We start from the raw sequence: 15,169 nt of genomic DNA on the forward strand, positions 1-15,169 counted from the left end.
AGACACTCTATGAACATACAATCTGAAAAAAGGCACTTGGGGAAAAGGGCTCAATGGATTTGGTACTAAAGGAAAAATTGATGAATTGATTCTCCCCAGAAGACTTACTATTCCATGTATAGCACCTCATGATTAAGATACTACAACTACATTAAAAACAAATCGACATAAAGTACTCCACTTCTCCTTGGATTTCATTCTGTCCTATATCAAAATTCATAAAAACAGAAAACCTCATTTGAATGAGACCATGGTGCAGGCAATTATTGGATGGTATATATATTCACTGAAACAGGAAGGGTTTCAGAGGTATGGTGTATGAAATGTTAACATGGTTTTCAAATTTGGGCAACGGTTTTCCTCTTTTTTTCAGAGGCTAGGGTGTGCGAAGAAGGGACTATATTAAAGAGCACAAAAACACCACTAGCTACCCAACCTCCCTACACAGTGGTGGTGGGATGGGTACTCCTATAAGCGGTCATTCATTTCACTTAGCTGTAATGATCACATTCACATCGGTATCAGAAAAAACATTTTTTAATTAATATACACGTTTTAAATGACCATCTGTAAACCAGGCAATTCAATGGTCTGACTAAAACACAAGAAGAGATATCAGCGTTGTTTTGGGGTACTTCAGAGTACAAATCAAGACATCAACATCACATACGTCACAAGAACATAGTAGTGACAGCTTTTCAATGTTTTGAATATATAGATATCTCCTTATTTCTATTCCGACAATTGTGATGTTAGTACCAAGGTGACATTTGGTTAGCATGACAACATAACTTTTTGTCATGACACGTCTACACCGACTTGTGTTTCTGGAGGTAGAAAAACAACACAACCGAGAAAATATTGGTATTAGGTGTGTAATCTGCCCCCTTCTTCAGGTCACTATCAATCTTTGAATATACAAACATTTAGGCAGTGACTCATGTACTCTGCATGTTCTGCCTGCTACTTTCGTAGCTTCTTTCACGTGTGGGAGTAAAATCGCATTATTTGGCATCATATTTCTGCCTCTGGAATCATTCCTGACTTTCATTAGGTTGAAGCGTAGAATGCTTCCTGATGCAATGTCGCTGTGCAGTGTGTTGACAGGGCAAGGTCGACACTGTGTTCTCTCAATCCACCTCCTGATCTGAAATCTGGATGGATGCGTGGTGCGTGGATGTAACACCGCCTTTAGATTTATTCTAGCCGGACAATCGCGGTTTAGGATTTCTATGTCCGCTGTAGATTCACGCTGAGCACTGTCTGTAGGTTAATCCTCCCAGTGCCAAAGCACGTCTGCTTTGTTGTGGATCACAGTGGCTATGCGAGCTTGTGTCGTGACGGCAATCTGACTGGCAATCTGTATGTGGCTTGGTTTGTCAAACCATTGAAATGTCTGGTTTACAGATGGTTATTTTAAACATGTGTATATTAATTAAAAAAATAAATATCTGATACCAATGTGAATGTGATCAATACAGCTAAGTGAAACTAATGATCAAAGAGCGGCTGAATGCTCAAGTGAGGCAATGGAGACCTGGCGTATCCAACAACAGGAAAACCGTTGTACTGCAGGAAAGCAGGGGCCTGCTGCAGGTGGTGGTGAGACCACATCTTTACCGTGGTGGGCAGGGCCCCCAACCAAACAAGCCGAGACCATCTGATAAGGTAACTGGAAGCGTGAGCAGCTTCCAAGTGGCAAAGCCTGTCTACGGTGTAAGGGAAGCCGAGAACGGGAGACCAACAGGCACGCAGAATGAAAGAGTCAATTGTGAACACGAGCAGCATCCCAATCAGCAACTTGCATATTGCAGAAGGACAGCCAGAGTTGAGAGCATGACAAAGAAAAGGAAGGAGAAACTCAGTACCGGAGAAGAAAGAGCACCTGAGTGTATGCAAAAGCCTGCAATGTTCCCCAGCCTGCAGATTGCTAACGGTGAGAATGGGAGAAATGGGTGGTCACAAGGGTAAATCTATGAAGATTCCAAACCAGAACCTAAAAACAAAGGGAAAATACTAAATGAGCAACAAGCTGCGAAGATAAGAAACTGTGGAATAAAGTCTGGTAACAGAAGAGGACAGACACATTTGTGAAGTACAGAAATTGGCGATAAAGAGAGCATCCATAAATGGGAAAATATCAAGTGGGCAGAATCAACGAGGGAGCGTGGATCAATAGACTGTGGGAGGTCTAAAACTTCCAACCAACAAGTGAGATAGTATCACGAGGAAGGTTGGCCTAAATACTTTGTTAAAGAGAAAATCAAATACAAGAATGTTCTAGAGGTATTACAAGAGTTAATTAAACAAACAAAGAGAGACTATTACTGAAGATTCTGCTAGATAAATAACAAACAGAATGAAGACATTGATATAAATAAGCTGTCGGAGAAGACTAGTATATCTGGAAAATCAATCCAATCTCCTCAAACTGTTTAAGTCTTAGTCGTAGTGTCAGGGTAGAAGTAGATTTGGAGAGAGGACTTTTTTTTCTTTGTGACTTCCTGACAACAGATGATCACCTTTTGTTCTTTTAGCTAGATGGGGAACCCCCCTTTAGAATAGGGAAAGCTAGGCTGTTCTCTTATCATTTAAATATAAGTCGTTTGGAAATGTCCTCCAAGAGTCTGACTCCTTCGTCCAACCCATCATAGTTCCTATAATGCTTTCATACATTTGTGGCTGTAGCAAGACGACAATAGTGTTGTGCTGATTTTAGTGGTACCTGTAGGTGGAAGTTGTTGGACAACTCAGTAATCATCTCTCTGTATAGATGGTAAGCTATTTCAGCATACCTGCTTGAACAGACACTGGTTGCTCAGTATGGCAAAGTAATGTCCAATTGTTATCAGCTTGTTCTAATATGTGCAAGCACATTGTGCGGAGAGTACTTGTCCTGAAATGAAAAGCATGATTTCTCAGGCAAAATATTTCAGGCAACATATCTTATGCTCCTAAAAACATGAAAACAACACACTGTAAAGAAAAAGTATAAGAGGCGCATAACACCCTTTAGCACAGCCATTTTTAATGGTGAATTTCTTTGTCTTTTAGGGTCCACCTGGAATGCCTGGAAAAAGTGTAAGTTACATGTTTACTTTTATTACAATACCTTTTTGATAGGATACTGAAACAATGTCAGTTCTGTTCTACTGTATCTTAGGCAGATACTTCTTTGTCAAGTATGAGTAGTTCACCCAGTCCTGTCTTTGTTTCTTTGAACTCTGCTACTTGTAGCCTTGCATGTCGTAAGGTAAATTATATAAGAGAAACAAAAGCCTGTGAAGATAAATATACGACAGAATGTATGGCAACCAGTGAAAATGTTGCTAACAAAAATGTAGTTAGTGAAAAAGTTGTGGTAAAAATACCTTTGCAGTGAAAAACCTGACAAGCAAAAAGGAGTAAGAAAATGCATCTGAAAAGTAGCCAATAAAATATATTGCTGATAGGGTAATTGTTCAGGTTAAGGAGGGTTTAGTGGTCTTGTGATTGTCTGGTTTAGGGTTAGGGGTTGGGGTCATGGCAGTTGCTGTAGGGCTGGTGAGATTGGGTTTGGTTAGTCGTTATGGTTGATTAAATGTCAGTGTAAGAGTTAGGGTACGGGTTATGGTAAGGCTAGGGCTAATAGAGTAATGGTTTGGGTAAGTGTTAAAGAAAGGGATTGGGAGGTTGGAGAGGGCTGGTGATGCTGCTGTATAATAGGGTTTAGGGTAAACTTAAGCATTAGGGAACAGCAAGCAATTAGGGTAAGTGTTAGAGTTGGAGTTAGGGTAAGGCTAAGATTAGGATTAGAGCAAGAGTTTTTGTTAGGGCAAGGGCTAGGTAATTTGTGGCAAGCTGTTGATGGGAATGGAGTTAGGTTCACTGTTCAGATTGTTTTTATTTTAGGTTGAGTAACATGCAAATACAATGCTTTAGCACACTGAAGGGTTAGTGTTCTCTAAGAGTTCAGGATAGAATAAAGGTTGTAATTAGAGTTAGGGTACGGTATAGGAATGGAGTTAGTGTAATTGTGGAGGTTTCATTAGAAGTTTGGCTCATTGTTAGGATTATATTTAAAAAAACGGCTCCATGTGTTTATAACGACTGAAAAAAATAACGACAGTGTTGTCGATATTTTCATTATTTTATTTAAATGCCCCAAACACCCTCCCCAACATATTTTGGACTGGTGTAATTTTATATACTAACTCCAGTCCTAGAATATTTGGGGAAATTGTTGGATAGTGCATTTAAATCAACAAATGAAAATATTGACAACACTGTTATTTTTTCATTCGTTATAAACACTGCATACCTCAAACATTTTCACACTTTGCATTGCTAGTATTGGACGACTACATATTTTTAAAACAACTTTTTGTTGACTGCATTTTCACATGACTACATTTTTCTGGGCACATTTTCACATACCAGGTGCATCTCATGTTTGATATATTTAGACCTCTGTTAAGCATTATCATCATCTTAAGCTCCAAGGTGTTAAAAGTACTGACATCAAAGCATATCTAAAATTGCATCTTAAAAAAAACATTAAAAACACAGAGCAGCACCAGTGCACTGGGAATCTGAACAACCCTCAGCACACAATTTCACTCAATTAACCAAATGGCTGTATAGCCTAATCTCCACACTTAATCTGTTGGTTGTCTTCATGACCATCAGTCTGGCTTCAGAGCAGCCAGAAGCACGGAAACTGCTCTCCTGAGCATCCGTGAAGACCTGCTCTCCAACCTTGATTCCAACACCCCATGTCTCCTCATCTTGCTTGATCTCTCTTATGCCTTTGACATGGTCAACCATGCCATCCTGGTCAAATGTCTCTTTGATAACCTGGGTATCACTGGTCAGGCCCTGGCCTGGCTGACTTTTTTGCTCTCTGACTGACCCTCCCAGGTCCAACTGTGGTCCTTCCTCTCCGCTATCTTTTTCTCAACCTGTGGTGTCCCCTAGGGGTCTAACCTCTCTCCCTGGCTGTTCAACGAATACCTGGCACTTCTTGCCAACCGCATTGCCGCTCTGTGCCCCAACTTTCAGTGCTATGCGGAGGACACTCTGCTCATTTTCAGGCTACCCTCGGCCACCTGTTCTCCATCTTTCATCTCTGACTGTCTGCTATCCAGGAGTGGTGGGCCGCCAACGACCTCTGCCTTAATCCCAGTAGGACTGAGATTCTCCTCATCGGCACACCCGATCCCACCTTTTCTGTCGCACTCTGGCTGGCATCTCTTGCCCCTCTCATGCTCCCACCTGCGAGGCTAAAAACCTTGGGGTCATCTTCGACTCCACACTCTCCTTCGCTCCTCACATCTCTGGCATCTCTAAGAAGTCACACTACCAGCTGCACATCCTCAGAGGTATTCTTACTTTCCTATCCTTCGCCCAGAAGCTTACTGTCTCCAGAGCTCTGGTTCTCTCTAGACTGCACTATTGCAACAGCCTCTTTCTAAATCTGCCTGCCTCTACTCTCCGCCCTCTGCAACTCATCCAGAACAGGACCGCAAGACTTGTCCTTGGCCTCAATCCCAGGGATTGAATCTCTCCAGGACTGAAATCTCTGCACTGGCTCCCAGTAGCTGCGAGGATTAAGTTCAAAACCCTTTGCATTGTCCACAAGGCTTTCGGAGGCCTGGGGCCTCAATACCTTCAACTCTCTCTTCCTAAATATCTTCCTTCTCGAACTCTTAGCTCATCCGCCTCCAACTCCCACAGGGTCTGTCGCTTCTCCAAGCAAAGAGTTGGCGGTAGATCTCTTTCTTCGGCTGGGGCCTCCCTCTGGAACAGCCTCCCTTCCTCCCTGAAACTTGAGGAGAACCATCTCTGGTTCCGGAAGCACCTTAAAACCTTTCTCTTAGCTTCAGCTTTTTATCCTCCTCTCTCCTGCTGACCTCCTGGCTGAATCTAGAACTGCACTGGTTACCTGGCTACCTTCTGATCTCGGGCCCAGGTCCCTCCCCGCCAGTCACACACACCTGCACTGCCTTCCTGGCAACCCCCGCACTTGGAGACTGTTTCTGTATCCCTACAGTCCCACTACCAGCACTTGACACCTGATGTCTGCACTTAGCTTTGCACTTGCCACCTGCTGGCCGTTACTTTTATGTATTGATATTATTCTATTCCCATGTAATGCACTGTCCATTCCATCTCCCCCCGCACTTTCCCACTTCCCCCATCCCATGCACTTGCGCGATCTGAATGACACTTGGCCTAGTAGGATTGTTGTCTGTCCTCGCTTTGTTCCCCCTCCCTTGCCTCGTTGCGCCTTGAAACACTTATGTATAGGTGCAATATAAATGCCCTATCACATCATATCATATCATATAAAGCAGGTGCCATAGTATAGAGCCCCAAAGTGAAAGAAATCTGGGAAATTGGGTGGTGAAATTCCAAGTTAAGGCAATATGCAGGGCAATACAGCAAAAGGGGAGGAGTCAACAGCCATGTGTAAATATTGGAGATGAGAATGCTGGATCATCTGTAACTTAATAGAGAAAACAGAAAAGGAGGAGAAAATATACTAAAAATTAAAAGCTACACTATGTACCTTATTCGTAAAGATTTGCATTGGAGAAATAAGCAGACCCCTACTGGTATCTCACATTTGCAACTACTAAATTTATCTTGATTCACAAATCCTACAATTGGAGTCAATCGGGGATGCCCGAAGCATCTCTGAGATGCCAACAAACAAATATTTCATCATCAAAGTTTATTCGGATAAAAAAAAATCCATAAACCAGCATTAAAAAAGAGCATTACAGTAAAATTCACAGCAGTAAGAACAAGGACCAAGTAAAAACACATTATGCGAAATGTTGAAAGGAAAATAAAATTTGAGTAAAATGAAGATTCAATTTTCAGACATCGAGCATATTTTTTCGCCGGTGCCAGGTTTTTCTCAGGAATTTTAGGCAGCCCCATGCAACTGGGTGGTTTCTGCTCGCAACAAGAATATCAAAGCCAGTATTTATGAAATGCAAGAGTCATGTGACATGCTGCACCAATGTCTTCCCTTTGTCGTACCAGAAATATATTCCTACCCATTGAACCATTCCGAGTGCCACTGAGGCAACTTAACTATGTCTGGGTGTACACTTGTACAGCTTGCAAGTGTTGCGAAGGAATGTCATTGGCGTGCCTCTTCAACTCCCTGTAATTGATACAAGTGCAGACCTGATATGCACTGAAAGCTTCCACGTTATGCAACAAGTGATTGTGAGTGCATTATGTGTTTCAAGGATGCTCACTTCCATATTACCCACAGAAGGTCACATGGCCCAGACCTTTTCTATCTGTATGCTCAAGGTTAACTTTGTCTTCTAGATCAACTGATCTGAGCTGGTGCTACAGAGGAGGTTTGGGAATTTTTGTGTGACACCATTCGGTGGAATCACCTAGCGGCAGTTTGGTCATCAAGTAGAATCTGGACTTAGAACCTGTGTGTACTCACACAATACCATTTGCATGCTCAGCACTGACACCACGTGATTCAGTAAAACAGGAAGGACCACAGATTACTGGGAAATCTAAAGAGCAATCAAAATACATCCATGTGCCTGAATGTTCATTCAATAATCATTTGGCAGGTTCAGTCTGCTTCAAGGTTTACTGCCACCAGTGCGAAATAACAGTCTTAAATGACACTTAAGTCCTCCACACAGACCCGAATCTAAAAGTTTGCATTGTAGTCCCAATCACATATGAATGATATAGAATTGGGGGTGTTATCAAAGAATTCCTAGACACAGTACTGCTTTCACATCAGGAATGGCACAAGCAATTCCGGGTAGCTTACCAGTCAGGATGAGCCTAGGTCCCACCAAAGAAAGATTAGACAATTGGAGCAAAGCCTGACTTCTCCCTCATTATCAACCTCAAGCTCATTAGCAGCATCAGTAGGCCGTGCCTGAACAGATGTGTTGGTATCTTCTCCCCGAAAGCCACACACTTTAACAGTGCACCTGATTTGCATAAGAAAGGCTTTCTATGATGATAACCTGCTAATGAAGAAGCCTGGACCCACTTTCTGAAGCGTTTGTGTTCTGATGAATACTATCTCCTCTTCAGATCCCAGGCACTAAGCTGGGACATCAAACTGTAACTCATGTTCACATTGCACCAGGTGTCCCAACTCATGCTCGTGTTACTGCAAGGGTGCATCACTATCCCATTGGAAGTGACGGTGCCGCAGGTTTAAGTGGCGCCACCTGGCCCAAACCCAAGAGCTTCTTTTTTCATTTTTGATGCAACAATTAGCAAGATTTTGAAACGTGCTTGGAGTCATGGACTACAACTTTCACGTAGGTTTACAATTAATTAATTTCTAAAGCTTTTGACTAAAATGAGTAAAAAGTCCTAAGGTTTTAATGCCTGAGGCAAGTGTTCAAAGATGATTTCAAATACGGATACTGATGAGGGTTGTATGTGGTGTCTGAAGACCCATCGTAACAGCAAAAAGTTGTGAGGCTTGCCAGAGTCTGACCATGGAGGATAGGAGCTTGAGGCAATATATACTTTACATGTCCCAAGAGTGGAAAACAAGCCTGCCTATGTAGCGTTATGGAACCTCAGTGGAACCTGAGTCATTCAGGAGACTAGTAAGGGAGTGACAGGCACATCCCTGACAAGTTGGGGAGCTCACCTGTCAGGCCTGACTGTCTCCCTCAGATACTCGGGAGTGCACAAACTTGCTAGAGCTCAGAGCAATCAGGCTGGCCCTGGTTTCTTTCCTCCACTCTGTGATGGGCAAGACAGTGCTGATCTTGACTGGCAACGCAATTGCCAGGCATTACCTCAACAAATGGGGTGGTGTGGGGTCTTTGCCACTATGCAGAGAAGCGATGTGACTGTGGCTTTGCTCACTGGAGAACAGTGTCTGTCTGGTGGCTGGCCATCTTGCTTGAAGAGAGAATGTTACGGCGGATGTCTTGAGAAGACAGAATTCGGCTTTCTACGAGTGAGAGCTCTGTCAGAAAGTTCTGAAGGCGGTGTTCTTATGCTGGAGGACTCCTCAAGTGGATCTCTTTGCTTCCAGTGTCAACAGGAAGTGCAAGTTGGTCTGCCCCAGGTAGGTTCCGTGCCATGGAGCTCTGGGGATGCGTTGATGGTTGTGTAGACTTTCAAGTTCCTTTATTCATTAATTTCGATCCCATTCCTTCTGCTGGATTCCGATTGCACTGGATTGGGCCCAGAGAACATGCTACACAGAATTGCTGGACACTCCCGCAGAGAGTGGATCTTCTCTCCCAGTCAGGGGTGTGGGTTCTTCATCAGAAAATGAGCAGCCTGAACCTGCATGCTTGGCCATTGAGAGGCTGAGATACAAGGAGTGGGACTTGTCGGATGATGTCCTTGATGTACTAACAGCTTGAGGCCTATGATGAAATCTATTTTTGCGTGCAGATGGTGTACAATTTTGACTTGGAGCTAGGAGATGAGAGATATGAACCTTTAAGCCTGTAGTTTATCTCCTGATTTTGGATTTGTTGCTGTCTCTACCCCAGTTTGCCTTGCAAGTCAGCACTGTAAAGGGATACATTGCTGCTATTTTTGTTTTTAAGGTGTTCCCAGAACAGGGTTCATTCTTCACAATCCCCACTGTTATGTAGTTCTTGCAGGGGTTGTGTAACCAGTTTTCGCTGCTCCATTTTTTGGTTCCGGCATGGGATTTGAATTTGGGTTTCACATTCCATATGGGGGCTCCCTTTGAGGCCTTTGAGGCCCTCCATTCTTGTTCTATTAGATTTGTCACCATTAAGGGGATTTTCCTTTTCGCCATCACTTCCGCTACGTGGGTGAGTGAGCTCCATGTGTTATCTGTTAAACCTCCTTATTTGGTTTTCTCCAAAAAGAGGGTGATGTTGAGAGTGAAATCTTTCTTTCTTCTGAAAGTGGTCTCAGATTTCCATCTCTCTCAAAAGATTCACCTTCCTGTGTTTTTTCCTCCACCGCATCCTTCCCAGGCAGAGGAATGGATTCATGAACTGGACCCAGTGTGGGCTTCCAGTTACTATGTCTCTCATATGAGGGACGGCAGTAAAGATGACCAGCTTTTTGTAGGTTGTGCTGGTGCACATGCTGGCAGGGCTGTGACTAAATAAACCCTCTCGATGTTAATCATTCTTTGCATTACCAAATGTTATGATCTGGCTGCTAAGGATGTGCCTCAGGGCCTCAGAGCTCATGCTATCAGAGGGTTGGCTGCCACCACTGCCCTGCAGAGGATAGACCTTGTCTTGGACATCTGCCAGGCAGTAACATGGCGTCTATGCACATGTTTGCTAAACATTACTGCTTGGATTCTCTTTCGGGCAGAACGCCTGCTTCAGTAGAGCAATCCTCAAGTGTTTTCTTATCTAAGTGGTGTCCTTAGCTGGCCTTCATCCTCCAGATCCACATACTTCTATGGGAGTCTATCTTAAAGGGATGGTCTAGTAAAAAATGTTATTTAAAAAATAGATAGGCCACATAAAAAAAAATACTAGCATCCTCCGTTTTAAAACTTCCTATGTAAAATTTTGAGCTATTCAAGCTCAAAATTCGAAAAAGCAAGCACAGGGGCGCAGCCATTTTGTGAAATGGAGGCCCTCCTGTGCTGGTTTTTGCTTTTACGTCACTAATGAAGGAAAAGCCAGCCAGCTGTAGTAAACAAAGTCTACCGCTGGGTGGCTTTCCCTTCATTAGTGCCGGGACTCGGAGGACGCGGACCGGAGACCAGAGCAGGAAAGCTGCAGCTGAATCTCGGTAAGTGCTATTTATTTTTTTTACAAAAAATAAGCACTAGCTGTGTTTTTTTTTCTAAGTCTTCCGGGCTGGACATGCCCGGAAAACTTAGAAATAAAACCACAGCTTTAAAAACATTGTATTTATGTTTGCGGTCGCTTTTGAAGCGACCGCAAACATAAATACAACGTTATTGTGTTGGAAAATTCATGCGGTTTTTCTTTCCAAGTTTCTCGGAGCCCGAGAGCCCCAAATGGAAAAGCAGATTCAGGCAGAAACAACGCGGCATTGCGGAAAACAATCGCGTTGTTTCTGCCTGAATCTGCTTTTCCATTTGGGGCTCTCGGGCTCCCCAAATGGGAAAGCAGATTTGGGCAGACAACGCAGCATTTAGCCCGAGAGCCCCAAATGGGGAATCAGCTGCAGGTAAAAACACTACGCGGCATGTAAACATAACCTGGGAGCACCGGGGACCCAAAGTGATAGCCACAGCAGGCAGAAACACACGCGGTTGTGTTGGAAAACGCTGCGGTTTTTCTTTCCAAGTTTCTCAGGCTCCTCTGAGCCGGAGGAGCCTGAGAAACTTGGAAAGAAAAACCGCAGCGTTTTCCAACACAATAACGTTGTATTTACAAACATAAATACAACGTTTTTAAAGCTGCAGTTTTATTTCTAAGTTTTCCGGGCTCCTCCAGCCCGGAAAACCTAGAAAAAAAACCGCAGCTAGTGCTTATTTTTTGTAAAAAAAATAAATAGCACTTACCGAGATTCAGCTGCAGCTTTCCTGCTCTGGTCTCTGCCCCTGTGCTTGCTTTTTCGAATTTTGAGCTTGAATAGCTCAAAATTTTACATAGGAAGTTTTAAAACGGAGGATGCTAGTATTTTTTTTTTATGTGGCCTATCTATTTTTTAAACAAAAATTTTTACTAGATCATCCCTTTAAGTAAGGAATCCATTAGAAGAAAAATTACTAATTATGTACCTCTCTGTAATGTTCTTTCTGAAGGATTTCCCTCCCATTGATTCATCATCGCCTCACAACCTGCCCCTCTTGGCGGATAGCTGCTACACCTTTCCAGTTCCACAGTCCCTCAGCGTTACAGTGCTAGGGAAAAAGAGTGGAACTGAGGCCACGGCGTGCTGCATTTTAATATATGTTGGCCCGATGTCGTGTCTTGTGTGGAGCACGTAGAGGCATCAGCCAGAGCCGACCTGTGCCCCCTGGTGGCAAAAAAGTTTCTGAAGAGCATGAGGAATCCGTGGGAGGACCATCTATCAGAATGAACATTACCGAGAGGTAAGTCATTTGTTCTTCTACATATCATATGGCTGCCTCAACTTACCCTGACTCTATAAAATTGGGCACAGCTCACTGTTAGCTATTGAAGGGGCTTGCAATCAAGTTGCTTGCTGACCTAGAAGCCGGAATTCCTGGGACATTTATCCAACATTGACATTTGACTGAAAATAGTGTGATTCTGGGCGAACCCTGTGGGCCTCTTTTATAGTATGGCAATTGGACTGACAGATCACTGCTGACTTAAGCAACCACAGTACGCCATACCTGCATACAAGGAAATCATCACACAACATGTCACATGTGCTCCTCAGTGTCTGAAAGCCAATATGCGATACAATAGCAGACATATGTGCACCGGTGAACACCCCCCCCAATGCCATCTCACGCTCTGCCGGCAAAAATGATATTAGACTACTCCCGTTGATGGGCTCTTCCATGTCGCAAAATAGGTCTGATTGTACGAAAGTGGAAATGACATTGAAGCCCTTCCATCGTCAGATTGTACCCCCATGGATACCTTGAGAAGAGGGGCATGTGGGCCACCATTGTAGCGCCAGTCAATTTGGTATCCACTGTGCCACGAGACAAGGAAGACTTACGCAAACAATGTTATGATCTGATGCATGCCATGCAGAAGGGGATTTCCTTGGCCTTTGAGGCACTGGCAAAGGGGGACCAAACACCATCACCGGGCCCACCTGGGAGCAGAAAGTGCTCCCCCACATGTGGCGGTGCTTGGTTCTCCGGTGCTGGGTCACCCTCTGATGGATCCGCCACTTCCAGTGCACCATCTCTCACCGGTCATCTTGCTGTGCATTTCGTTGCCCTCAGGTAGCAGGCCACTAGTGCCAAGTGTGCCCCGGCTGAAGACATGTTGCTGGGGTTTGTGAGCTGTCCTTGTGGGTTGTTTCGTACCCATTTGCACTAGATCTGTGTTAGCACGTTCTGGCATTTCTTATAACGCTTCCTTGGTGGATGGTCAGTCTCATTATTAGCTAACGCACATCCTCCAAAGTATGGGCTGACTGAAACATTTGCGCCACTATTCCGTCGGCGGTGTGATTGACGGATTGGTCTGTGGACTTATGGTGCATGTTACGCCGCTTAACATGCCTTCATAATCGGCCGGTGGATGGCAGATTTTCTTCAGCTGCTTTCTGGTGGTTTCTCATGGTTTCCCGCCACACTCTAAATGGGGCCCCTAAGGTCCCTGTAACTCACATTGTATCTGCAGTAGTGTGAATATGCAAAAACGCAAATATAGAGTCTGCAGTCTCCTATTCGTCAATCACAACAATGCTTTTCCATTTTGGGTTGCCCATGCTTTGGAATGTACAGCACATCATTTTATATAATATATATAATGGGTTATTTATAACATGCTTAATAGCCAGAGGTTTCTAAGCGCGGACCCGGGGTTCGAGCCTGTGTTGCTGCATCGTCTTGCTCCCAAGGAGAGCGCATTGCCCTTGAGCTATCCTCCCGATTTTGAGTGGCCCTTGCTCCACTTAATGTTCTCTGAAAATACATGAAAGAGTGGGAAAAAATGCTCACACTCTTTCCAGGTAAAAAAAAATCAGGTCCTCAAAATCCAGCAAAGGTGCTGGGGGTCTCAAAGGTGAAGGGAATTAGCACATTTCTGAGAATTCTCCCTAACATGGAGTCCAGTGCTTCTCGCAGCTAGGTCTGCGCTATGTTAAAGTACATCGAAAAAGGCGGCTGTGTGCCAAAGGTTCAACCGTAATTGGCCACATTAGCCGGGTATAATATATAATGCCAGCAATTTATTAGATTACTGATTTATTTATGATGGAATAACGCCTAATAACTCCCACTAGGGTGGCCCTGTTAATAGACTGTAATGGAAGCTGCGCCTGTTTCAACACGTAATGGCTGCTTGCAAACGCTGTGCCGAGCTTGCTTATGATATTTAATCCATCGGCTGCGGCAGACTCAGCAATGAGGAAGGTATTTGTGAGCGCCATAAAAGCGTAGGTGGCATTGGAGTCTGAACATTGGTTTAATTGTGAGCCCTGCGAGGTTTAGGTTAAACTAATGATAATTCCTTCAGTTATGTGCTGCCCTGCACATTATCCCCAACAAAGCGGCCCTTCACGGGGCGGCCATTAACGGGTATCTTTTAGCAGCGGCGCTTGAGGAATTTACAACCTTATTTTCAGGCTGGCTGTGTTGATCTTCTCACTGAACTGAACTGGTTTTGTTTTACATAGAAACAAATGGACATCAATGCTGCTATTCAGGCCCTGATCGACTCCAACGCTGCGCTGCAGATGGAGGTAATAGTCCATTTCATACAGTGGTTTGCTGTGCTTATGTTGGCCTGTAGTAACTTTAACACTGTATCCGAGGCAAGCCTGCACTACGCAAAACGTGCATTCAAACCACCTATTCTATAGTATTAGACTGTATGTAGGCAGTCTTACACCTCACTGTGGGGATGGAGAATAGCTCATGAAATGTTGACATTAAAGGGATTTACAAAGTATCAACATCTATGGTATATTTCAGGGGTCAAGTCCTAAAGACATAAGTCGAGGGACTCATTAACATACCAATTGAATCTGGAGTCACCAGAAATTAGCATATCAAGGTGCCCTCTGCAAAAAGTGGGGGGACTCAGTCCACCCGCATGTACCCTCAACTTGAGCCCCGATTGAGCTGTACCCTGGGGTTTCTAGTCATGTGATCAAGCAAAATGTAGCGCCATATCTTTGGTATGTCATGCAGAACCCAAGCATAGAGTCATAATAATAAAACTCATGATCACCCATATGATCACCCATATGATCACCCGTATTTCCTATGCTGCACAGTGCAATCATTTATGTTGAGGGCAAACGATTCCAATGATGGAAATTCCATATTGCCTAAGAAAATCATCCTCCCTGTCGCATATTGAGGATCAATCATTGAGATGGGGTCAAACTCCCAAGTAATGCATTCCAGGTGATGAATAATAATACACCATCAACAAAGACCAAGAAAGAGAAGAATGATAGAAAGAGAGGGGGAGAGATGGAGCAAGAGGGGGAATATGTGTGTGTGTTTGTGTGTGTGTGTTTGTTGCGCACGCGTCCCTGTGTGTGTATAAAGCAAGCATGCTTAGAACTGGTAATTGTG

The 15,169-nt window shown here is 43.9% G+C and overlaps 1 protein-coding gene across 1 annotated transcript in view; it reads left to right on the plus strand.

The window, feature by feature from the left end:
• Positions 1–15,169, plus strand: part of COL24A1 (collagen type XXIV alpha 1 chain) — a 910,546-nt gene that overhangs the window by 868,764 nt on the left and 26,613 nt on the right. Inside the window, exons 55-56 of the mRNA XM_069641689.1 lie at positions 3,055–3,081; positions 14,260–14,325. Of these exons, the coding sequence (XP_069497790.1) occupies positions 3,055–3,081; positions 14,260–14,325 (93 nt within the window). The remainder of the gene's footprint in view (positions 1–3,054; positions 3,082–14,259; positions 14,326–15,169) is intronic.

Source organism: Ambystoma mexicanum, chromosome 1q (genome assembly GCF_040938575.1).
Source record: "Ambystoma mexicanum isolate Mex_15411 chromosome 1q, UKY_AmexF1_1, whole genome shotgun sequence".
Classification (NCBI taxonomy): domain Eukaryota; kingdom Metazoa; phylum Chordata; class Amphibia; order Caudata; family Ambystomatidae; genus Ambystoma; species Ambystoma mexicanum.